The sequence below is a fragment of the Oryctolagus cuniculus genome, chromosome 5 (genome assembly GCF_051225735.1).
Source record: "Oryctolagus cuniculus isolate XC-2025 breed Fujian yellow rabbit chromosome 5, ASM5122573v1, whole genome shotgun sequence".
In the NCBI taxonomy this organism is placed as follows: domain Eukaryota; kingdom Metazoa; phylum Chordata; class Mammalia; order Lagomorpha; family Leporidae; genus Oryctolagus; species Oryctolagus cuniculus.
Genome location: NC_142871.1, coordinates 130,694,300 through 130,716,072, shown reverse-complemented (window position 1 = coordinate 130,716,072; position 21,773 = coordinate 130,694,300). Strand labels below are relative to the sequence as shown.

The window sequence follows — 21,773 nt, the reverse complement described above, 5'->3', positions numbered from 1 at the left end:
CCACTCTGCCTATCAAATAAATAAATACATAAATATGAAAAAATTAAATAAAGTGGGTGTCTGTTTTTAGTGTCTCATCCATCCCCACATGGTCATGTGAAAATCTAACAGTATTTTCTTCTAGCACTTTATAGTGTTGTTATGTATGTATATATATACACATATAGTATTGTATATAGTATATATATATAGTATTGTATATCTTTTGAATACATTTAATTCAACTAAGGTTTATTTTGATTTAGGTACAATTCTAAAAAGTGGTTAAAGTTGGTACATAATTAATAGAATGCAAGAATAGCCAGTAGAGCCATAAGATAAGTTTGAGACTGAACGTGACCCTTTCAGTATGACTATCCTGTGATTGCAGGCGGTTTTGCTCACAGGAGAGCAGGGAACTGCAAAAACTGTAATGATCAAGGCGTATTTGAAAAAATATGATCCTGAAGTACAGTTATCCAAAAGTCTAAACTTTTCATCTGCCACAGAACCCATGATGTTTCAGGTAAAAGCCATCATCTGCTGTTGTAATAAACACATTACAATTTTAAAGTGGTGCCTACAGTAAGATGTGTACGAGTATTTCAGAAGAAATGATTCTGCAATTAGCATTCTGCTATCTATTCCTAAGGCTGAGGTTGAAACCAAATCCAAATAGCATATTTTAACTGATTATTGAGACTGAAGCTGAACTTTGGAGCATATCTATTTTAGTGAAATGATCAATGGTACCGTAGCTTATTAAAAAAATTAACAGTAACCATATATATGCGAGTTCTTCAAAAAGTTTGTGGAAAAATGGAATTACAAGATACATTTATTTTGGTGCAAAAAATTTTTTGAAATCTGTGCATACATGGGGTCTTCCAAAAAGTTCATGGAAAAGGTATATTGCTATGTATGGATTTCAAAATTTTTTTACACCAAAGAGGTTGTCCTTGTGTTGTAGCTGGTTAAGCTGCTTGCAACACCAACATCCCATTTCAGACCACTGGTCCAAGTCCCAGTCATTCTGCTTCCTATCTAGTTTCTTGCTAATGTGCCTGGAAAGGCAGTGCATGATGGCCCAAGTACTTTGGCCCCTGCCATCCATGTGGGAGACCTGGATGGAGTTTCTGGCTCCTGGCTTTGGCCTGACCCATACCTGGCTGATACAGCCATTTAGGGAGTAGACCAGTGGATGAAAGATCCTTCTATCTCTTCCTTTCTCTTTCACATTCTACCTTCCATATAAATAAATAAATCTTTAAAAAAATTTACACCAAAATAGCCGGCGCCGCGGCTCACTAGGCTAATCCTCCACCTAGCGGTGCCGGCACACCGGGTTCTAGTCCGGGTCGGGGCGCCGGATTCTGTCCCGGTTGCCCCTCTTCCAGTCCAGCTCTCTGCTGTGGCCAGGGAGTGCAGTGGAGGATGGCCCAAGTGCTTGGGCCCTGCACCCCGTGGGAGACCAGGAGAAGCACCTGGCTCCTGCCATCAGATCAGCGCGGTGTGCCGGCCACAGCTCACCGGCCGCGGCGGCCATTGGAGGGTGAACCAACGGCAAAGGAAGACCTTTCTGTCTGTCTCTCTCTCACTATCCACTCTGCCTGTCAAAAAAAAAAAAAAAATTTACACCAAAATAAACTTATCTTTTAATTCCATTTCCATGAATTTTTAAAAAGTAACATCATATATTAGTAATTATGCTTATTAAATACATAAGTAAATATATTCTATTTTGAAAACTATGCTGATCATTTTTAGACATGTGATTAAAACCTAATGCCTAAGACAGACCATGTCCTTTTCTGTAGCGAACAATTGAAAGCTATGTGGATAAGCGAATGGGAAGCACGTATGGGCCACCAGGAGGGAGAAAAATGACTGTGTTTATTGATGACATTAATATGCCTGTGATCAATGAATGGGGAGACCAGGTAAGAACAATATGTCTTCTGTAGGTGGTACTTAATGAGTTTTTAAGAGTTCTATCTAAAAATGTCAACACCTTTTGTGGTATTAAGAATGGCAGCGGTTCTCAATCTTTTGGACTTGTCTGTGACAGCTGACACTGTCCCTTCTGGAATTCGCTACATGATTTTCTGCAGCACTTCCCTCCTGTCTCTCTGGCTACTTGATTAGGGTCTTTTCTGCTTTTCTGGCCTCTCTCTTGCTTCTGCTTCCCCCTCCTGGGATTTCATCCTTGCTGTAACCTCCTAGCGAACATAGAAGAGAGCACCAAAGAGTTTGTTGAAAATCCATATTATGAAAAACTGTGTAAGGATGGCAAAATCTTTTGCACCCCAATAAACTTTTAATTCTATTTTTTCTAAAGCCTGTTTGAAGCATCCTTGTATTGGCTTGCTGAAGAGTATCTGATGTTAAAAAACAAAACTTTTTATTAATTATTTTTATTTATTTATTTATTTATTTTTTGACAGGCAGAGTGGAGAGTGAGAGAGAGACAGACAGAAAGGTCTTCCTTTGCCGTTGGTTCACCCTCCAATGGCCGCCGCGGCCGGTGAGCTGTGGCCGGCACACCGTGCTGATCTGATGGCAGGAGCCAGGTGCTTCTCCTGGTCTCCCACGGGGTGCAGGGCCCAAGCACTTGGGCCATCCTCCACTGCACTCCCTGGCCACAGCAGAGAGCTGGCCTGGAAGAGGGGCAACTGAGACAGAATCCGGCGCCCCGACCGGGGCTAGAACCCGGTGTGCCGGCGCCGCAAGGTGGAGGATTAGCCTAGTGAGCCGCGGCGCCTGCTTTATTAATTATTTTTTAACTCTGCCATGTGCCACAGTCCTAGTAATGATTATTGATGAACCTGAGTCAGTTCCTGTTGCAAGCACTCACTAATGTTGCCAAGGAATTGGCGCGCTCCTGGTGGAGTCCCAAGGGCCCAGCTCCCACCAACACAACACCACTTAACCTGGAGGTCACCGGGATGGGTCCCATCCAGCTCGTTATCCCTGTTCACCTGACACCATTAGAAGCTCAGCACTGCTCCTGAGGCGTATCCTGAACAGTTCTGTGTGGCCTTTCTCTGGCTTGAGGCAGGTAGACTCAGTAGCCCCCAGAATGCAGGGGAAGGGGAGGCATGTTTAGGTCTGGTTCACCCTGGTCCTCTATATACGCTGGAGAGCCCCTGAATTACAAACTCACTCACTTTACTAGGCGCGTCTAGTTGGATCTCAAACACAGCCAGTTCCTTCAGCAATCTCCATCTCAGGAAACAGCAGCTGTGCCTTCAGTCTGTTGTCTTCAAACTCTATCTAAAACTGGACTGCTACTTATCACCGCCATGGCTACCGCCTGGGGCCAGCCTCCCTCCTCTCTGTTCTTGATCATTATGAATACCTGCTCATTGCCTTCTTGTTCCCCTTGCCCCTCTCAGTGTGTTCTCGAATTAGTAACCAGTTACAGCAATAGTCAGATCATAACACATGCCTGTGCTCAAAACCCCCCCACCGAGACTCAGAGAACACTCATGCCAAGATCCTTACCATGACCCAAAGGCCATATGCTGTTTGATCTTGCTTCCCCATGACTTTTGCTCCAACTGCATTACTGATCCTTCGTGGGTATGATAGTCACTCAGCGCCTCTGCACTTGCTATTTCCTCAACAGAGAATGTTCTTGGCCATGTGAGATGGAGCTTCACCTGCTCTCCATGTTCTTTTTTTAAGATATTTATTTACTCATTTTGAAAGTGTTAGAGAGAGAGAGAGAGAGAGAGAGAGAGGAGTTTTCCATCGACTGGTTCTTTCCCCAGATGGCTGCAATAGCCAGTGCTGGGCCAGGCTGAAGCCAGGAACCAGGAGCTTCATCCAGGTTTCTCATGTATGTGGCAGGGGCCCAAACACTTGGGTCATCTTTTACTGCTTTTCCCAGGCCATTAGCATGGAGCTGGATTGCAAGTGGAGCTGCTGGGACATGAACTGGTACCCATAGGGATGGCGGCTTTGCAGGTGGCGACTTTACCTGCTATTCTACAATGCCAGCCCCTGCTCTCCCTATTCAATTGCAACCTAAGCACCTCCTATTTCCTTTGTCTGCCTTCTTTCCTCCAAAATATATGCAGTATACCATTTCACTTACATGCAAACATGCACATGTACATTTTGTGTCTCACCACTGAAATGTGTGCTCCAAGAAGATAGGATATTTTGTCTATGCTGCAAGACAGCCTGGCACACACAGTTACTCATTAACTGTTGGTTGGATTGAATAAAGGTTGAATACAAAAGGTCCTTAAACTTATAATGTTGAGTACTGTTGTGACTCATCTGTCTAAATTTATTTGGAAATTGGTTTTATTAGTATGGTGAAGGGCATATTGGACATGCTTAATTTATTCTTTAGAGTTCATGGGTGGTTTTATTTAGATCCAGTTGCCATGAAAATCATCATTGACATCCACAACCCTTCACTGATATAATTTAGCACTTTTTATAAGTTCCCATATATGTATAAATGGGAGTTCTGAAGGAATATGACAGTGATATGTAACAAAATTATGATTGTGTACACTTTCAGATAACTAACGAGATTGTGCGGCAGATGATGGAAATGGAAGGAATGTATAGCTTGGATAAACCTGGAGACTTCACCACTATTGTTGATGTGCAGCTCATTGCAGCAATGATCCACCCTGGAGGGGGTAGAAATGATATCCCACAACGTTTAAAAAGACAGTTTACAGTGTTTAATTGCACATTGCCTTCAAATACTTCAATAGATAAAATTTTTGGTATGAATATTCTTGATGTTTAATTTTTATTGCATTACCTAATGGACATGAATCATGTACAACTTTTTAAGAGATAAATGGCTCTGTCTAAAGTAGGAATTAAGTGCCTGAAATACAAAGCTAAATACCATGAACTACATACTAAAGTGAGTCATGTTTGTAGCCTATTCTAAGACTCAGGAATATTTAGATATAGCCTTGTTGAAGGTTGGCACTGAGGCAGGCAAACCTTTCTGTTTTAGTTTGCTTGACATTGTTAATCAGAGAAATTTGAGCTAGTGGATAACAACACCTCCACATTCAGCATAGGTTAACAATCATAATATTCCAAGTAATGTGTAGCTCTTTAAAATGTTAATGAAAATAAAATTTTTGATGCCAAATTTAGGCTCACCTAAACTGTACCATCAAAAATTATGTACACATTTTAGAACAAATCCATGAATAGATGGATATTAATTACTGGATAGAGCAAGTACTTTAGATCAAAGGGAAAAGACAGACTTTCAATAAGTGTTACTGGGATATTTAGTAATTCTTATGGGAAAATGATTGGATCTTCACCTCTCACCAAGCACAGAACAATCTATCATCTGCTGGTTCACTCTCCCACAACAGCTAGGGCTAGAGCAGGCAAGAAACCATGAGTCTAGAACTCAATTCAAGGCCTCCCATGTGTGTGGCAGGGACCCAACTCCTTGAGCTGTCACCTGTTGCCTCCCATGGTGCACACTAGCAGGAAGCTGGAAAGGAGAGTGGAGCTGGGATTTGAACCCAAGTACAACCCACATATGGATGTGGAAGTTTCAAGTGGTGGCTTAACCCATTGCACCAAATGCCTGTCCCGCATTATCTTTTAATGCCATTTTCCATGAACTTTTTGAAATATCTTGGTATATTTAAATAAATATGGAAAACAAACAAGAAGTAGGCTCATGGAAGTAAAGTAATTGCCTAATATGCCTGATGTTTAAGTTTCATTGCGTTACCTAATGCAATAAATGCAGAGGGGAGGTGCTAATCCATATTTTTTGATCCCAGATTCCATGCCTCTCAAAACATGTTTATCCCACAGGAAAGTAGAAATCTATAATATAGGATTTCAGGAAGCAAAAGGGCCTTGCAGGCAGGTAGCACCTCCAACCATGACTTTGCAGGGTAGTTTCTTGTTCCCCCAGGGCAACTCTTCAGTCTGTGTGAATGAAGTTGAGTTTCTCTGGTATGGTCCACCCTCCATATACCTGCTCTGCATCTCTGAGCAGATATTCATATTCATAATCCTCTGAAAATGCTGTGCTTGGAACTGGACATGCTGCTCAATATAGAGTCTCACTGGAGGATAGTAGAGTAAATCTCGTTTTGCAGTCTAAATGAAAGACAGTTTCAGAATAGTCTGCTGAGTGAGTCCCAAGGTGCCGACGTCATCAGTCAGACTATCCCTGTGCTGGTGTCCCTAGGCATGAGTACACGACTGGTATGGGCCAGAGTGTTGACTACTGACTGCAGGGCCGGTTGGAGGGGGTGGTGGTGTCCCAATTCCAGTTCTGCCAACAACCAGTCCATGTGACTTTGGACAATTTGCTTTGCCTGGTCTCCTTCCCTGTAGGATGAGGAAGGAGTCTCTACACCCTTTTCCAGCTCTCACGAGCTGGGTGAATGGTGATTTGTAGACTCCAAAACTAGAATGCGTGGGTTTAGATCTCAGATTCACTTGCACGCTGGCTGTGTGACCTTGAGCAAGTTCCTAAGCTCAAGCTCATAGTAGAATGGGGATAACAGTAATTACAATGATACTATGTACCTCATATTCTTTTTCCTGGAGTTGTTGGGAGGATTAAATGAATTAATCCATATAAAATACTCTTCACTCTGAGCTAAAAAACATGGCTGGGCCCATTGCTGACATCCCGTCTGCACTGATCCCTTGAGAAAAATTCTCAATATCCCCCAGCTTAGTCCATTTGGTAATGACTTATTCGCTGGGGCAAACGTGTACCTTGTAATCTTTTAGTAAGTACCTTTGGTCTCGTTTATTTTCCAGGAGTTATTGGCTGTGGATACTTTGATCCTTGTAGAAAGTTCAGACCTGAAATATGTGAGATGATTGAACATTTAGTCTTGGTGGGCAGAGTGCTGTGGCAATGGACTAAGGTACAGAGCGGTTTGTTGGCAGTAATTTCTTGCAAAGTCAACTATTATTCAGTCTACTTCTCACTTCATGGCTCATTAGGTTATCATAACATCGTGCGTAGTAGCGTTTTTTGGAAAAGATGAATTAGATGCTCAAATAGATTTATGATACATTTTCCTTCCAGGGAACACATATTCTGACTGAATGATGCTTTTCCTATGTATGAGATATTACTATAAGCCAGACACGCCATCCAAGACAAAGTAGAATCTTGCCGAAATGAGAGTACTGCTTTCCCACTTGTTACTGTGATTTGTGACTCTGTATGTCTCCCTTCACCAAACTATGTCAGTCACTCAAATGTTTACTGCTTAATACGTGGATTGCCTGATATTCTCAGCCAACTAAGACTCAAAGTCTAACTTGTGTATTTCTCTGAGATGGAGCATGAATTAATAAGTGAACGAAAGTGCTGTTATGAAAATAGGCAAGATTTTAATACACAAGTCACAATCCTAAGTAAAACTCAAACAAACCTGAAGTGGTACATGAAGACTTAAGGCAGTACCTGGGAGAAGGCAATTAAGTACATATTTGAGACAAAAACAAGGATGATAGTGTTGCTAAAAAGCATGGAAGGAGATAAGGCTTGGTTGTCAGAGTTCACTATACATTATTAGGCAATTAAACACATCTGGCAGACACTGCTCTCCCAGTGTACCAGATTCCAGATTCCTGGCAGTCGGGGAATTATAGATACAGAGCAATCAGAAGAGGAGTTGGGTGTTTGTTAGGAAGTTCTCTTTCATGCAGTCACCTTCGATGATCAGTCTCTTGCCTGGGGCCCTGCTCTTTGCCATCACAGTCTCTACACGAGCTCTTCTTCCTCTTTTTAAAAGATACTTGAAAGTAAGTGGCAGGATCTGAGTGTCTGAGATTGTTTATTGATAAGACCTCTCTGTTATCCAGTAGGGCTATTGTTCAATTTACTGTGCTTACATAGTTTTCTGAAAAGCTTTGTCCCTGTAGGTGTCCATCAAAGTTCTTTTGTAATCCCAATGCCTATTGGTTCCACTTCCTTTACTTTTTTTTTTTTTTTTTTTTTACTTCTTCGCACCAGCTTTTATTCCTACATTTCTGGTCAAGGTCACCAAAGACCTCAATTTTGCCAAATCCAATTTTCTTCTTCTTACTTGACTTTTTAGCAGTGTTAGATCTGAGAGATCCCTCCAGACACTTTTTCTCTCTCTCTCTCTCTTTCTTTCTGATTTATTTATTTATTTATTTGAAATTTAGAGCGAGAGAGAGAGAGAAGTCTTCCACACTCTGATTCACTCCCCGAATGGCTGCAATGGCTGGAACTGAGCTGATCTGAAGCCAGGAGCCAGGAGCTTCTTCCGGGTGTCCCATGTGGGTGCAGGTGCTCAAGGACTTGGGCCATCTTGTACTGCTTTCCCAGGCCATAGCAGAGAGCTGGATTGGAAGTGCAACAGCCAGGGACTTGAACTGGCACCCATATGGGATGCTGACACTGCAGGCAGAGGCTTTACCCACTGTGCCACTGCACTGACCCCAAGACATCTTCATCTGGCTTCTGAGGGCCTCATATTCTAAGTTTATTTCTATTTTATGGGATTTTTTAGGGGAGAAATGTTTGTTCATTTTTATTTATTTGAAAGGGGGTGGGGAGAGAGAGAGAGAGTGAGTGAGCACGATCTTCCATCTGCTGGTTGACTGCCCAAATATCCGAAGAGTCAGGGATGGGTTAGGCTGAAGCCAGGAGCTCTATCCAGGTCTCCCACAGGAGTGTCAGGGACTCAGATAATCCAGCCATTAGCTGCTGCCTTCCCAGGTCCCTTAGCAGCTGGCTGGAACAGAAACTCAGGCGGAAGCAGGACTGGATAGCAGGCATTCTGACATGGATTAAGCAGAGGCTTAATCGCTATGCTTGCCCCCTGGCTATCTTTTTAAAGCTCCCCCACTTCTTCCCTCCGCTGAATGCTGGAAGGCATTTGGTTTCCATGCTGGGCCTTGCCTCTGTCTGCATTTTCCCCCTACATTGTCTCATCCAGCTTCAAGGTTTACATACCAGCTCCATTCTGATGCCTTCGAACTCCATGCCTCTACCCTGGACTTCTCTGCTTGGTTCAAGACTGATTTTTCATGGCTTCATGGACATCATCATCATCTCAAAGTTAACTTATCCAAACAGTACTCTTATATGTCCTGACAGATGGTCGCTCCTCAGATTTTTGCATCTTAGTTAATTCCCAATGAGATCAGTGATCTTACCTTGCAGGATTTAAAAACTGGGTGCAATCCTTGATGGTTTGCATTTATCACCTATATCTAATCCATCAACAAATGTCAGTGATCTTGCCTTAACATGTGAGGGTACTGGGGATGGCGTTGTAGTGCAGTGGTTTAAACCATAGCCCATGACACCAGTATTCCATATGGATGCCTGTTGGAGTCCTGGCTGCTCCACTTCCCATCCAGCTCCCTGCTAATGTGCCTGGGAAAGCAGCAGAAGATGGCCCAAGGGCTTGGACCCCTGCAACCACGTAGGAGACTGACTGGAGTTATAGACTCATGGCTTCAGCCTAGCCCAGCCATGGCCAGTAGTTGTGGCAATTTGGGGAATGAACCAATGAATGTAAGATTCTCTCTGTAACTCTGCGTTTTAAATAAACATATTTTTTTTTTAAAAAAAGAGAGATATGCAGGTACTTCAAAGAGTTCATGGAAGATGGAATTAAAAAAGGGAATTTTTTGGTGCTGAAAATTTTGAAATCTACACATTTTTTCATAATATGTATTTTCCACAAAGTTTTTAATGTAGTGTTGTAATATCCCCAAACAGCTTTCATCACCCATCCTCTTGATCATGCAGTTACTTCTCAATGAATAAATTTTTGTTGCTTGTCGCTCCCCGTCTTTGTGGAGGAACGACACAGGACCCTGCGCTGTTCTTTTGTCTGCTCGGCCCTCCCCGGGTTTGCTGCTGGTTCTTCCCAGGTTGGCTACCGTCCCTTCCACCTCCGTGGAAGGGCGGTTCCCCCTGCCACCTTCCCCACTTCTGCGGGGGAGCGGCATACCGCCGGCCGGCTCTCTCGGGGGCTGCACAGGTGTTCCTCAGGTGTTCCCCTTAGATGTTCCTGGTGCATGTTGTCTCTCTCCTCCTTTATAGTCCTCCTCCGCCAATCCTAACTCGGCTGCCCACACGCCGAGTACGCTGCTCTCCTCCAATCAGGAGCAGGTCCTGCAGCTTGTCAAGTTGGTGAGAGGCAGCTGGGTAGAAGCTGTTGCCTCCTCTCCCAGCGCCATATTGTGGGAGAGCAGATGCATAGAATAAGTCTTAATTCCAGTAACTCAGTCCAGTCCGGGTTGCTCCCCACAGTTGCTGTCTTGGAGTCTGTTTTTTTTACAGACTTTTTTTTTTTTTTTTTAATCCATCAGAGAGCTGGATTGGAAGTAGAGCAGCCAGGACTCGAACCAGCGCCCGTATGGGATGCTGGCACTGCAGGCAGTGGCTTTACCCCTTTACACCACAGCGCCAGCCCCATACTCCTTTTTAAAACCACTCATATGGGGGCTCGCACTATGGCATAGCAGGTAAACCTGCCGCCTGCAGTGTTGGCATCCCAAATGGCTGCTGGTTCCAGCTCTCTGCTATGGCCTGGGAAAGCAGTGGAAGATGGCCCAAGTACTTGGGCCCTTGCACCCGCGTGGGAGACCCAGAAGAAGATCCTGGCTTCTGGCTTTGGATCATGCAGCTCTGACTGTTGCAGTCATTTGGGGAGTGAACCAGTGGATGGAAGACCTCTCTCTCTGTCTCTCTTTCTCTCTGTGTAACTCTTTCAAATAAATCAATAAATAAATCTTAAGAAAAAAAAACCAGTATGTTCTCAGTTACACTTAGAGTAAACCCAGCACCTTGCTGTGGCCTGTGAAGGCCAACCTGAGCTGTTCCCTTCCTACCTCTGTGCTTCGTCATTGGGCTGCAGCCATGGGGCCCTTCCTACCCTGTTCCCTCAATGACCTGGGTTTTTCACGCCATGGGATCATTGTGTTTATCTGGTTCCTTCTCATCCTTCTTACCTTCAGAAAGCCTTTTGAGGACCATCCTCTAAAATAACTGCCCAGTCATTATCTGTCCCCTGGCCCTACTTTTTGAAACAGTTTGTGGAGAATTGAATGAAAAGATAAGTTTACTTTGGTGCAAAAAGGTTTTCTTGAAATCGATGCATAGTTGGTTTCTTAATATACATTTTCCATGAATTTTCTGAAGATACCTTTTTTTTTACTGTGGCTATTATTATTATTATGCTTCTTTTTTTTCCTATTTATTGTCAGGCTTCCCCACTAGGATGGATGCTCCATTGACAGTAGCAGATTTAGCTGTCCTATTAACCATGGTATCTTTGATTTAATTTTTAAGTGCGATGGGAGGTGCTCAGTCATTGACAAATGAATCTTCCTCCGCTCCCTACCCCCAAATAAGCAGACTTCTTATTAAAAGATAAGTATCTTTTTTCAAGTCTCCCATCTGGAAAGGCACTCCTTCAACTCATTCATGCCTTGTATATCACCTCATCTTTGGATTACTTTAAATAACTTAAAAGCAGAAGCAAGTGCCTGAATCCCATATTGGAGTTCCCGTGTGTGTGTGTGTGTGTGTGTGTGCACATGTGTGTGTGTGTGTGTGTATTCACACACCTAATGAGTCCCAGCTCCGCTCCTGATTCCAGCTTCCTGATATTGTATGCTTTATGTGGCAGCTGGTGGTGGTTCATGTAGTTGAGTCCCTGCAGAAACCTAGATTGAGTTCCTGAGTCCCAGCATCAGCCCCCTGGCCATTACAGGCTTTGGGGAAGTGAACCAGTGGATGGGAGGGAGTTCTCTGTCTGTCTCTCTGCCTTAAAAAGGACAATATTTTGATGCAATCATCAAGATGCCAGTTGGGACACCTGCACTCCGTATCATAGTGCCTGGGTTCGAGTTGTTCGAGTCCTGGTTCCAATTCCAATTTCAGCTTCCTGCTAATGCTTATCTTGGGAATCACGGGTGATAGCTCATGTACTTGGGTCCCTGCTACTCATGTGGGAGATCCTAACTGAATTCTAGTCTCCTAGCTTCAGTCTGGCTCAGCCTTGGTTGTTGTGGGCATTTGTGGAGTGAACCAGTAGATGAAAGATCTGTCTCTTTGCCTTTCAAAATAAAGAAAAATTAGAAAAGAAAAGCAAAAACAGGTGTGCAAAGAAAGATGGCCAAAATGAAAGAGAAATGTTAAAAGAGAAGGAATGAAGCAGGTTAATAAATAATAATAAGAGGGAAAAATAGAATTTTTAAAAAGATTTATTTATTTACTTGGAAGTCAGAGTTACACAGAGAAAGAAGGAGAGGCAGAGAGAGAGATAGAGAGGTCTTCTATCTGCTGGTTCACTCCCCAGATGGCTGCAATGCGCCAGAGCTGCACCGATCTGAAGCCAGGATCCAGGAACTTCTTCCCAGTCTCCCCAGAAGACTTGGGCCATCTTCTTGGGCCATCTTCTACTGCTTCTACTGCTTTCCCAGGCCATAGCAGACAGCTGGATTGGAAGTGGAGCAGCTGGGACTCAAACTGGTGCCCACATGGGATGCCGCCACTGCAGGCAGCAGCTTTACCCTCTATGCCAGAGCGCCAGCCCCAGAATAGAAATTTTTTACAAGTGCTCTTTAATGGTTAGTTCAGTTGCCAATGTTTGTCATTATAACTGTATACTTTTACCATGAAGGAAAAAAGCAATATCCATATAACCTTATATATTTGAGCATTTTACATATTTGTAATATAAGTGCATGTTTTATGGGTAGAATGAACATTTTAGCTTTCAATGGAACTGAACATAGAGGAAAATGCAAAGATGATTGATAAAATAATGCTCCTGTTCAATGCATCCTGCATGCTGCTGGCTGTTTTGATTTGCACTGTGGTTTAACCTCTAAAACTACTCTACTCACTCAATGGGATACTTTTTCAATACAGAAAGGGATTTTTCTTTTTTTAAAAAAAGATTTATTTATTCATTTGAAAGGCAGAGTGCAGAGAGGCAGAGGCAGAGAGAGAGAAGGAGAGAGAGAGGTCTTCCATCCACTGGTTCACTCCCCAGATGGCCATAATGGCCAGAGCTGGTTTGATCTGAATCTAGGAGCCAGGAACTTCTTCTGGGTCTCCCACATGGAAGCAGGGGTCCAAGGACTTGGACCATCTTCCACTGCTTTCCCGGGCCATAGCAGAGAGCTGGATGGGAAATAGAGAAAGGGCTTTTCTGTGAACAGGTGCTGAAGAAAGTATTTGTCTTTCTAATTAATCATGTCTGTGGTGGTGGTGGGGAGGTATTTACTTTCTATCACCAAAATGATTGATCATTATTTTCACTTTCAAAAATGGTGCTAATGATATCAATTATGATTTTTACACCTGGCCAGCGGTGCTTTCTATGTCTAGAGCACCTCAAGTGCTTAGCTGGTATCTCTCTGGGTAAGGATGTGTTGTGATTATAGCTTTGCCTTTTTGTGTTCTGAAAGTTGGTAGAAGTAGTACATAAAGTACCATAGCAAAATACGGTCTTTGTGCTCAAACAAAAAAGCAGAAATATTACCTATTGCTTACAGCTGCATGTCAGACTTACCAACAATTAATTATAGATATGTAGGAATAAGAAGGGTGTTGATATGTAGGTATAAGAAGGTTTGGATCCCTCATAGAAAAACCCAAGTTATAAAATAAGAATACATTGATGATAGTTCAAACACATTAAGGACTTCAATCAAAGCAAATTATCTTCTTAATCTAACTTCTGTAGAAGGTAGTCATATTCACTGTAGGTACGAACATCCATTGTTCTTATTTTCATGATAACCAGTTCATGTTCAGTCTTCTAATTATGACATATTTCCATATACATACAATGAGTAGGAATGAATAGTCCCAGTATTCAGAATTCATAAGAACTCAGAAGGAAATGCCTTGTTCAAAGCCAACTAATGGTGGTAGATCATGGTGTTACAATCAGCATCTGGTGCATTCTTCTTATTTTTTTTTTGACAGGCAGAGTTAGACAGTGAGAGAGAGAGACAGAGAAACGTCTTCCTTCTGTTGGTTCACCCCCCAGATGGCTGCTACGGCCGGCGCGCTGCGCTGATCCGAAGCCAGGAGCCAGGTGGTTCCTCCTAGTCTCTCATGCAGGTGCAGGGCCCAAGCACTTGGACCATCCTCCACTGCCTTCCCGGGCCACAGCAGAGAGTTGCACTGGAAGAGGAGCAACCGGGACAGAATCTGGCGCCCCAACCGGGACTAGCACCTGGGGTGCCGGTGCCGCAGGCGGAGGATTAGCCTAGTGAGCTGCGGTGCCTGCCTGGTGCATTATTCTTGAATCTATTCTATTCAAGGGTTTATATAGTCTCTCATATTCTATGTTGGCTTATTTAGGATATATTTTTTTCTACTGTCAGTGCTATGGCAAAAATATGAACTTAGATTTTGGGTCAGCCCCTCTGGGAGGTTGGCAGTGGCACAGGAGCTGAGGTAAAAGTGGATGGTGGCTGAAACTGACCAAGAAGTAGCAGTACTCATTGGTGCCAGGGTGTTCTGCCATGTTGACACAAGCTACTGTAATGCTTGTTAGAGGGTCCCTGTGCCAAATCCCCTGTACAGAGCGATGTTAGAGGAAATTGCTACTCAATCAACTTGTTCCTACTCAGCAGTTCACACAGACAAACCACTTTCTGATAAAAGAGGGGAGTTAAAGAGATGTCTGGAAGCCGAGATGAAAGTGGCAGAGAAAGAATCCAAGCAGAATTAGCTCAGAGAGACAGCTGTGCCAGGCCATTGCTGCTGCCACCGAGAACACCGCTGATTATGGTGTAAGTGCCAAGGAGGAAAGCCTGGGCTCAAATCAGTACTCCAAGATTCACAGAAGGTCAAGGGGGAAGACCCTGTGCACACAGGTTCCATGTAGACATCTCACTCTCTCGCTCACCCACTCACTTCTTCCAAGAATATAGTCCCCTGCAGACTGGGGGCCACTGGACTAACTTCACATTAAAGGTGGGAGGTTCTGTCTACAAACCAAATGAGGTTCTTGGAGAAGGCTAGTCTTCTATGACCTTCAAGGAGAGGCAATCTAGCTGAAGTCCATGATCAAGTCCAAGAATTATGGATAATAAAAATAATTTATTCAAATCAATAACACAAGAATTGGAGTTCAGGAGAATACCGGGTAAACCAAGGGTGAGCTGAGCATCATTCCCTATGAGATCACAGTGCTGTCTTCTCGCTTACAAGTGTTGCTTCACCTGCACTTTGGCCTCAAGGACAAGGAAACAAGGTGTTATCAGAGATACTTTGGCTTGATCCTGAATGCCTCTCTGGGGCATAATTTATCTGCAACTCTAAGACCACCACATCAAAAAGAAATTTCTTGAATGAACTGGGATATCTAGAGATTAAAACTCCTGTGATGAACATCATGCCAGGAAGAGCAGTAGCCAAGCCTTTCCTTACAACAAGTCGGCATGAACTTATGTATACGAATTGCTCCATAGCTCTACTAGAAGACACGGGTGCTGGATGGCATTTATCAAGTTGACGAAATTGGATGCCAGTTCCTGAAGTTTACCAGCTGTGAGTTTTGCATAGCCTGCACAGACTCATAATCTCATGGAAATCATGGAGAAGATAGTTTCAGGGATGGCAAAGCATATTATGAGGTCACCACCCAGATGGCCCCGAAGGCCAAGACCATGAGATTGACTTCCTACCCTCCTGGAGAATCAGCATGGTTAAAGAGCTCAAAAAAAAAAAAAAAAAAATCCCTGGGGATGAGGCTGGCAGAAACCAGTCTCCTCGAAGCAGAAGACACTTGCCAAATTCTTGATAATAAATGTGTGGCAGAAGCTGTTGAATGCCCTTCACCATGGACCACAGCCAGTTTCCTTGATAAGCTTGAAGGCACGAAGTGACTTGCACCAATCCTACATTCATCTGTGATCACCCACAGATAATGTGTCCCTTGGCTAAATGGCAATACTCTAAAGAGAATCTGAGTGCTTTGAGCCATTTGTCACAAAGAAAAAGGTATATGAAGCCTACACTGAGCTGAATGACCCTGGATTTTTGAAGAAGAGGCCAAAGTCAAGGCCACTGGTGCTAATGAGGCTATTTTCATAGATGAAAACTTCTGGACCGCCCTGGAATATGGACTCCCCCGACTCCACCCCTCCCACAGCTGACTGGGGCGTGGATATTGACCACATTGCCATGTTTCTCATAGACTCTGATAATAGTACTTCTGTTTCCTGTCATGAAACCTGCAAAGGAGGAGACTGTAACAACCATGGATACACTGGAAAGCATAGCAGTTGGCACTTCTGTCTAGAAAACAATAAATTGCCACTTGTACAACTCAGGCACTTTTGTATTTCTGCAAAGATCAAGGACTGACGGGGAATTCTTGTGTGTTGGTTTCTGGTTGACTACCACAATTCAGTTAAGTCACCAGAAGAGAGATGAGGAATTCAGAACTCCTTTTTACTCCTTGTAAACTATTTGTCTCTTTTATTAAAAAAAAAAAGACAAATTATGAACTTGGTGTGGGCACTTGGTGTAGCCATCAAGACATCACTCAGGATGTCTGCACATTGGAGAGCCTGGGTTCAAGTCCCACCTCTGCTACCAATTCCAGCTTTCTGCTAATGTGCCCCTGGGAGGCGGCAGCTGGCTCAGGTAATTGGGTCCCTGCCACCACCTGGGAGGACTGGATTGTATTCCTGACTCCTGGTTTCAGCCTGATCCAGACCTGGCTGTTGTGAGCCAGCAAATGGAAAATTGATCAATGGATCAATCTATCTACCTTTAAAATAAAATTAAAATAAATGAAAACTTTCTGAAAAAATCTTTTTAAAATATGAAATTAATCCTGATGTATTTGCTTAGCCTATTTTTTCCTATAATAGGACTTGTGAAATAGAATTTTTCTAAAAGCAATTCTACATTTAGTTTTCTCTGAAAACTAATTGAGGGTATTCATTTTTGCTTGTGTCTAGGTGAAGATGCTGCCAACTCCTTCCAAATTTCATTATATCTTCAATCTTCGAGATCTTTCCAGAATTTGGCAAGGAATGTTAACTATAAAAGCTGAGGAGTGTAATTCAGTCCCTATTCTCATGTCACTTTTCAAGCACGAATGCAATAGAGTAATTGCAGACAGGTGTGTATTATGGCACTTGAGTTTAAATGTCCAATCTAAGCGGTTCACAGCGCTAGATTAATTCTTTCATTATCTATTCAGATCAACAAAGTAAGGAGTGTTGTCTTAATTTGCTGTGGGGTTTGTGAAACATTGACAGAATTCCCCACCTCTCGTTACATTAAAAAATTGCTTTGCCTGTTTTCTTGATGATTACTGCTACATAAACTACCAGTTCAGCAGAGAGTTGATAAAATTTAGTGGCACATAGCCGGCGCCGCAGCTCACTAGGCTAATCCTCCACCTGCGGCCCCGGCACCCCGGATTCTAATCCCGGTTGGGGCGCCGGTTCTGTCCCAGTTGCTCCTCTTCCAGTCCAGCTCTCTGCTGTGGCCCGGGAGGGCAGTGGAGGATGGCCCAAGTGCTTGGGCCCTGCACCCCCATGGGAGACCAGGATAAGCACCTGGCTCCTGGCTTCGGATCAGCGCAGGGCGCTGGCCATGGCAGCCATTTGGGGAATGAACCAACGGAAGGAAGATCTTTCTCTCTGTCCCTCTCTCTCACTAACTCTGCCTGTCAAAAAAAATTCAGTGGCACTTATAATTGTCCATGTTTTCTAAATATTATGAGCTCTATATTGGTTTTGACTGATGGAATTTGATTTTACCCCATTAACGTTAAGCATTTCCACTCAACTCGGGCATCTTTCTGAGCCTCGGTTTCCTTATCTATAAAATATGGATGATAATGCCAATCTCACAGAATTGTAAAGTATCTACCACAATGTGTCACATGTAGGTGGGACTCACCAAATGTTAGATCCCATCCTTATTCCAAGTCTGAAAAGGATCTTCATGTCCTTTATGTCCACAATCTTAGAAAGATGACACTGGCCTGTTACTATCACTTGTGCACTAGCATTGCAAGTTTTGAGAATCTTTGACCTCACCTAAGTGTTTTTCTATATTTGCTGTAAGTAATAATTATCTTGGCTGGGAGTGGGTTGTATGTGCTTGTTGTCCAAAGGCAGATCATATTGTTTGTTCTGAACCGAGGAAGGTGGGGGCTGGGAGGAGAGGAAGGAGGAAGGTTGAACCAATGTTCAGTTAGAAAAGTTGCTTTCATATTTTGTATTCCTACTACTACATCTTTCTGTCAGATTTATAACTGCTGAAGATGAACAGTGGTTTAATTCACATCTTTGTCATGCAATTGAAGAAAATATTAGCTCTGAAGCAGCGTCATGTATGCTCCATGAACCATATTTTGTGGATTTTCTTCGTGAAATGCCTGAACCAACCGGTGATGAACCTGAAGACTCTGTGTTTGAAGTACCCAAAGTCTATGAACTGGTATTCATTTGTTTATCTCTTTAAAAGAGTTTTGCGTGTCACTTGCCTTACTTGCTATTTCTCTCTGCCCCATAGTCCTACCCTGCAGTTGCTGTAGCCACCAAGGTATTTATAAGTTGTGATTCATATTCATCATACACCAAGTTAAAGACTTCCTTCCATGGAGTTTAGAGCAGTCTCACAGAAGCCAGGAGGAAAAGGAATGCACCTACTGCCACCACTTTATTTTATATTGTTTTGAAAGTTCTAGGAAATGCAACAAAATAACAAAAATAGTTATTACTATTAGGAAAAAATCAAATTATCATTTGTAGATGATATGCTTATATTATTATATAATCCAGACAATTTAAATCTGTTTTCAGTAGTGATAGTTCGTTAATATGACCAAGTGTGCTATAAATGTGATACTCAGTAACTAGTATCCTCTAAACCAGGGGTTGGCAAATTACAGTGTGTTGGCCAGATCCAGCCCTCTGCCTATTGTTGTTAGATTTGTGAGCTAAGACAGATTTTATATTGTTAAACATTAGAAAGCAATCAAAAGAAGAATACTAAATGGAATTCAAATTTTAATGTTTATAAATAAAGTCTTATTGGAACACAGCCATACAGCACTGTTTCTATAGGGTGTGCCTGCTTTTGCACTTCCAGGCAGAGTGGAGTAGTGGTGACAGAGACTGTCTAGGCTACAAAGCCTAATATATTTACTGTCTTGCCCTTTATTGAAGAAGTTTTCCGGTCACTGCCAACAATACTGATAGGAACAATAAAAGTATTTCATTCAAAAGAATGAATATCTAGGAATTAACACAATTAAACTTCGCTTGGTTAAACAGCAGAACTTCATTCTGCCTAAATTAATGTGTAAGTTTAATGAAACTTAAGATTCCAAAGGGATTTTAAAACAGGTCCCATAGTAATAATTCTAAAGTGCATGTGGATCAAAGAGATAAATGGGAAGGAACAATTTGCAAAAGGAAAAAAGCAGGTGGGTGTTTACTTCAGAACAACAAAAACTTGTGGGTTTGACTACATGAATGCTGTAAAACTTCTGTATATTTTTTTAAAACCATAAGCAATATTTTTTAAAGATTTATTTATTTATTTGAAATTCAGAGTTACACAAAGAGAAGGGGAGGCAGAGAGAGAGAGAGAGAGAGAGAGAGAGAGGTCTTCCAACTGCAGGTTCACTCCCCAGATGGCGGCCAGAGCTACACCGATCCAAAGCCAGGAGCCAGGAGCCAGGAGCTTCTTCTGGGTCTCCCACATGGGTGCAAGGGTCCAAGGACTTGGGACATCTTCTGCTTTCCCAGGCCATAGCAGAGAGCTGGATTGGAATAGGAGCAGCCAGGACTCGAACCAGCGCCCATACGGGATGCCCACACTGCAGGCGGCGGCTTTACCTACTATGCTACAGCGCTGGCCCCATGAGCAATATTAAAAAGCAAATAAACAACAAAAGTATTTGTTCTATTCCAGTGTTTATCATGGATAGGAGTTAGTGCTGGGCCTCTTGACAGGAAAGGGTCAGAAACAACTTCACACAATGTTTCGTGCAGTAGTAGATTAATATGGTTTAAATCTCTGGAAATTCAAAAAATTTTTAAAAAATTTAGAATTGCTTTTGAGCATCTTTACAACTTATACTTTAAGAAATAGTTGGATCATAAAGCTATTTTCTCTTTCTCTCTCAACCCATAGGTACCGTCCTTTGAGTTTCTGGCTGAAAAACTCCAGTATTACCAGAGACAGTTCAATGAAATCATTAGAGGAACAACTCTTGATCTGGTGTTTTTTAAAGATGCAATGACTCATCTTATTAAGGTCCTACCTCTCAACTATTTACTGATACAAATAGATTGCGTAAAAAGTTTACTAAATTTCGTAGATGAACTTTTCTGAGGGAATAAGTATATACTACTAGGTATAGCGTTTAGAAAGTATATACAGGTTGGGCCACTTCACTGTCTCTTAGCAACCAAGGCTTGCTAAGAAACCCCTCAGGAGTATTTGAATTCACATGGACAGCACGCGTTTTCCAAGAGCACATTGGTGGTGTTTGTGTTCAGAGCTCCAGGTACACCGAGTCAAAGAGTTTTGTCTTCCTGAGAAATAAGCTGGGGAACTTTGTGAAGAACTGTGTCCTCAACTTACACTGTGACAGCATGGGCATCTTGTTCCGGGGGAGGAAAAGATGGTGCTTTAAGAAATACCAACTTTGGCTGGCGCAGTGACTCACTTGGCTAATCCTCCACCTGTGGCGGCATCCCAGGTTCTAGTCCTGATCGGGGCACCAGATTCTGTCCCAGTTGCTCCTCTTCCAGTCCAGCTCTCTGCTGTGGCCCAGGAAGGCAGTGGAGGATGGCCCAAGTGCTTGGACCCTGCACCTGCGTGGGAGACCAGGAGAAGCACCTCGCTCCTGCCTTCGGATCAGCGCAGTGCGCTGGCTGTAGTGGCCATTTTGGGGGTGAACCAACGGAAGGAAGACCTTTCTCTCTGTCTCTCTCTCTCTCACTGTCTAACTCTGCCTGTCAAAAAAAATATCAACTTCATGATTGGCTTAGAGGTTATGGACAAACTGATGGGGAAGGAGCAAGGTGGGTACACAGGACAGGTAAAAACAAAGCAGCCAGTTAGAGATTGTGCCAGAAGGAGCATGATTCAATCCAAGCCTGGGCAGGGCAGGGGGTGGCGGCAGAAGGACATTGTTTACTTACATAACTGGTTGATTGATCGAAAAGGAACTTCTTCAGTAAGTGATGACATGGAGTAGGGAGGTTTGATAAAGAGGAGTCAGTTGGCTCTGTATTTATTGTATGGTTGTCTTCTGCAAGGCTGCTGAAATTCCAAAAGTCTTAGGACTGTTCTCATGTTCATTCTTCCAACAAGACTAGAAGTCTTCAAAAAGTTCATGGAAAATGGGTATCATGAAAAGTATTTCAAAATTTCAAAACTTTTTTGCACCAAAATAAACATCTCTTTTTTATTTATTTTATTTTATTTTTTTTTTATTTTTTGACAGGCAGAGTGGACAGTGAGAGAGAGAGACAGAGAGAAAGGTCTTCCTTTGCCGTTGGTTCACCCTCCAATGGACGCCAAGGTTGGTGCGCTGTGGCCGACGCACCGCGCTGATCCGAAGGCAGGAGCCAGGTGCTTCTCCTGGTCTCCCATGGGGTGCAGGGGCCCAAGCACCTGGGCCATCCTCCACTGCACTCCCGGGCCATAGCAGAGAGCTGGCCTGGAAGAGGGGCAACCGGGACAGAATCCAGCGTCCCGACTGGGACTAGAACCCGGTGTGCCGGCGCCACAAGGCGGAGGATTAGCC

The 21,773-nt window shown here is 43.1% G+C and overlaps 1 protein-coding gene and 1 pseudogene across 3 annotated transcripts in view; both read left to right on the top strand.

The window, feature by feature from the left end:
* Positions 1 to 21,773, top strand: part of DNAH8 (dynein axonemal heavy chain 8) — a 336,932-nt gene that overhangs the window by 164,401 nt on the left and 150,758 nt on the right. For all 3 annotated transcript variants that reach the window (XM_089333967.1, XM_089333968.1, XM_051854776.3), the window contains 7 exons: positions 371 to 505; positions 1,797 to 1,919; positions 4,517 to 4,730; positions 6,772 to 6,881; positions 16,951 to 17,114; positions 18,253 to 18,445; positions 20,150 to 20,272. In XM_089333967.1, coding sequence (XP_089190093.1) covers positions 371 to 505; positions 1,797 to 1,919; positions 4,517 to 4,730; positions 6,772 to 6,881; positions 16,951 to 17,114; positions 18,253 to 18,445; positions 20,150 to 20,272 — 1,062 coding nt within the window. The remainder of the gene's footprint in view (positions 1 to 370; positions 506 to 1,796; positions 1,920 to 4,516; positions 4,731 to 6,771; positions 6,882 to 16,950; positions 17,115 to 18,252; positions 18,446 to 20,149; positions 20,273 to 21,773) is intronic.
* Positions 14,500 to 16,283, top strand: LOC149126671 (lysine--tRNA ligase pseudogene; annotated as a pseudogene).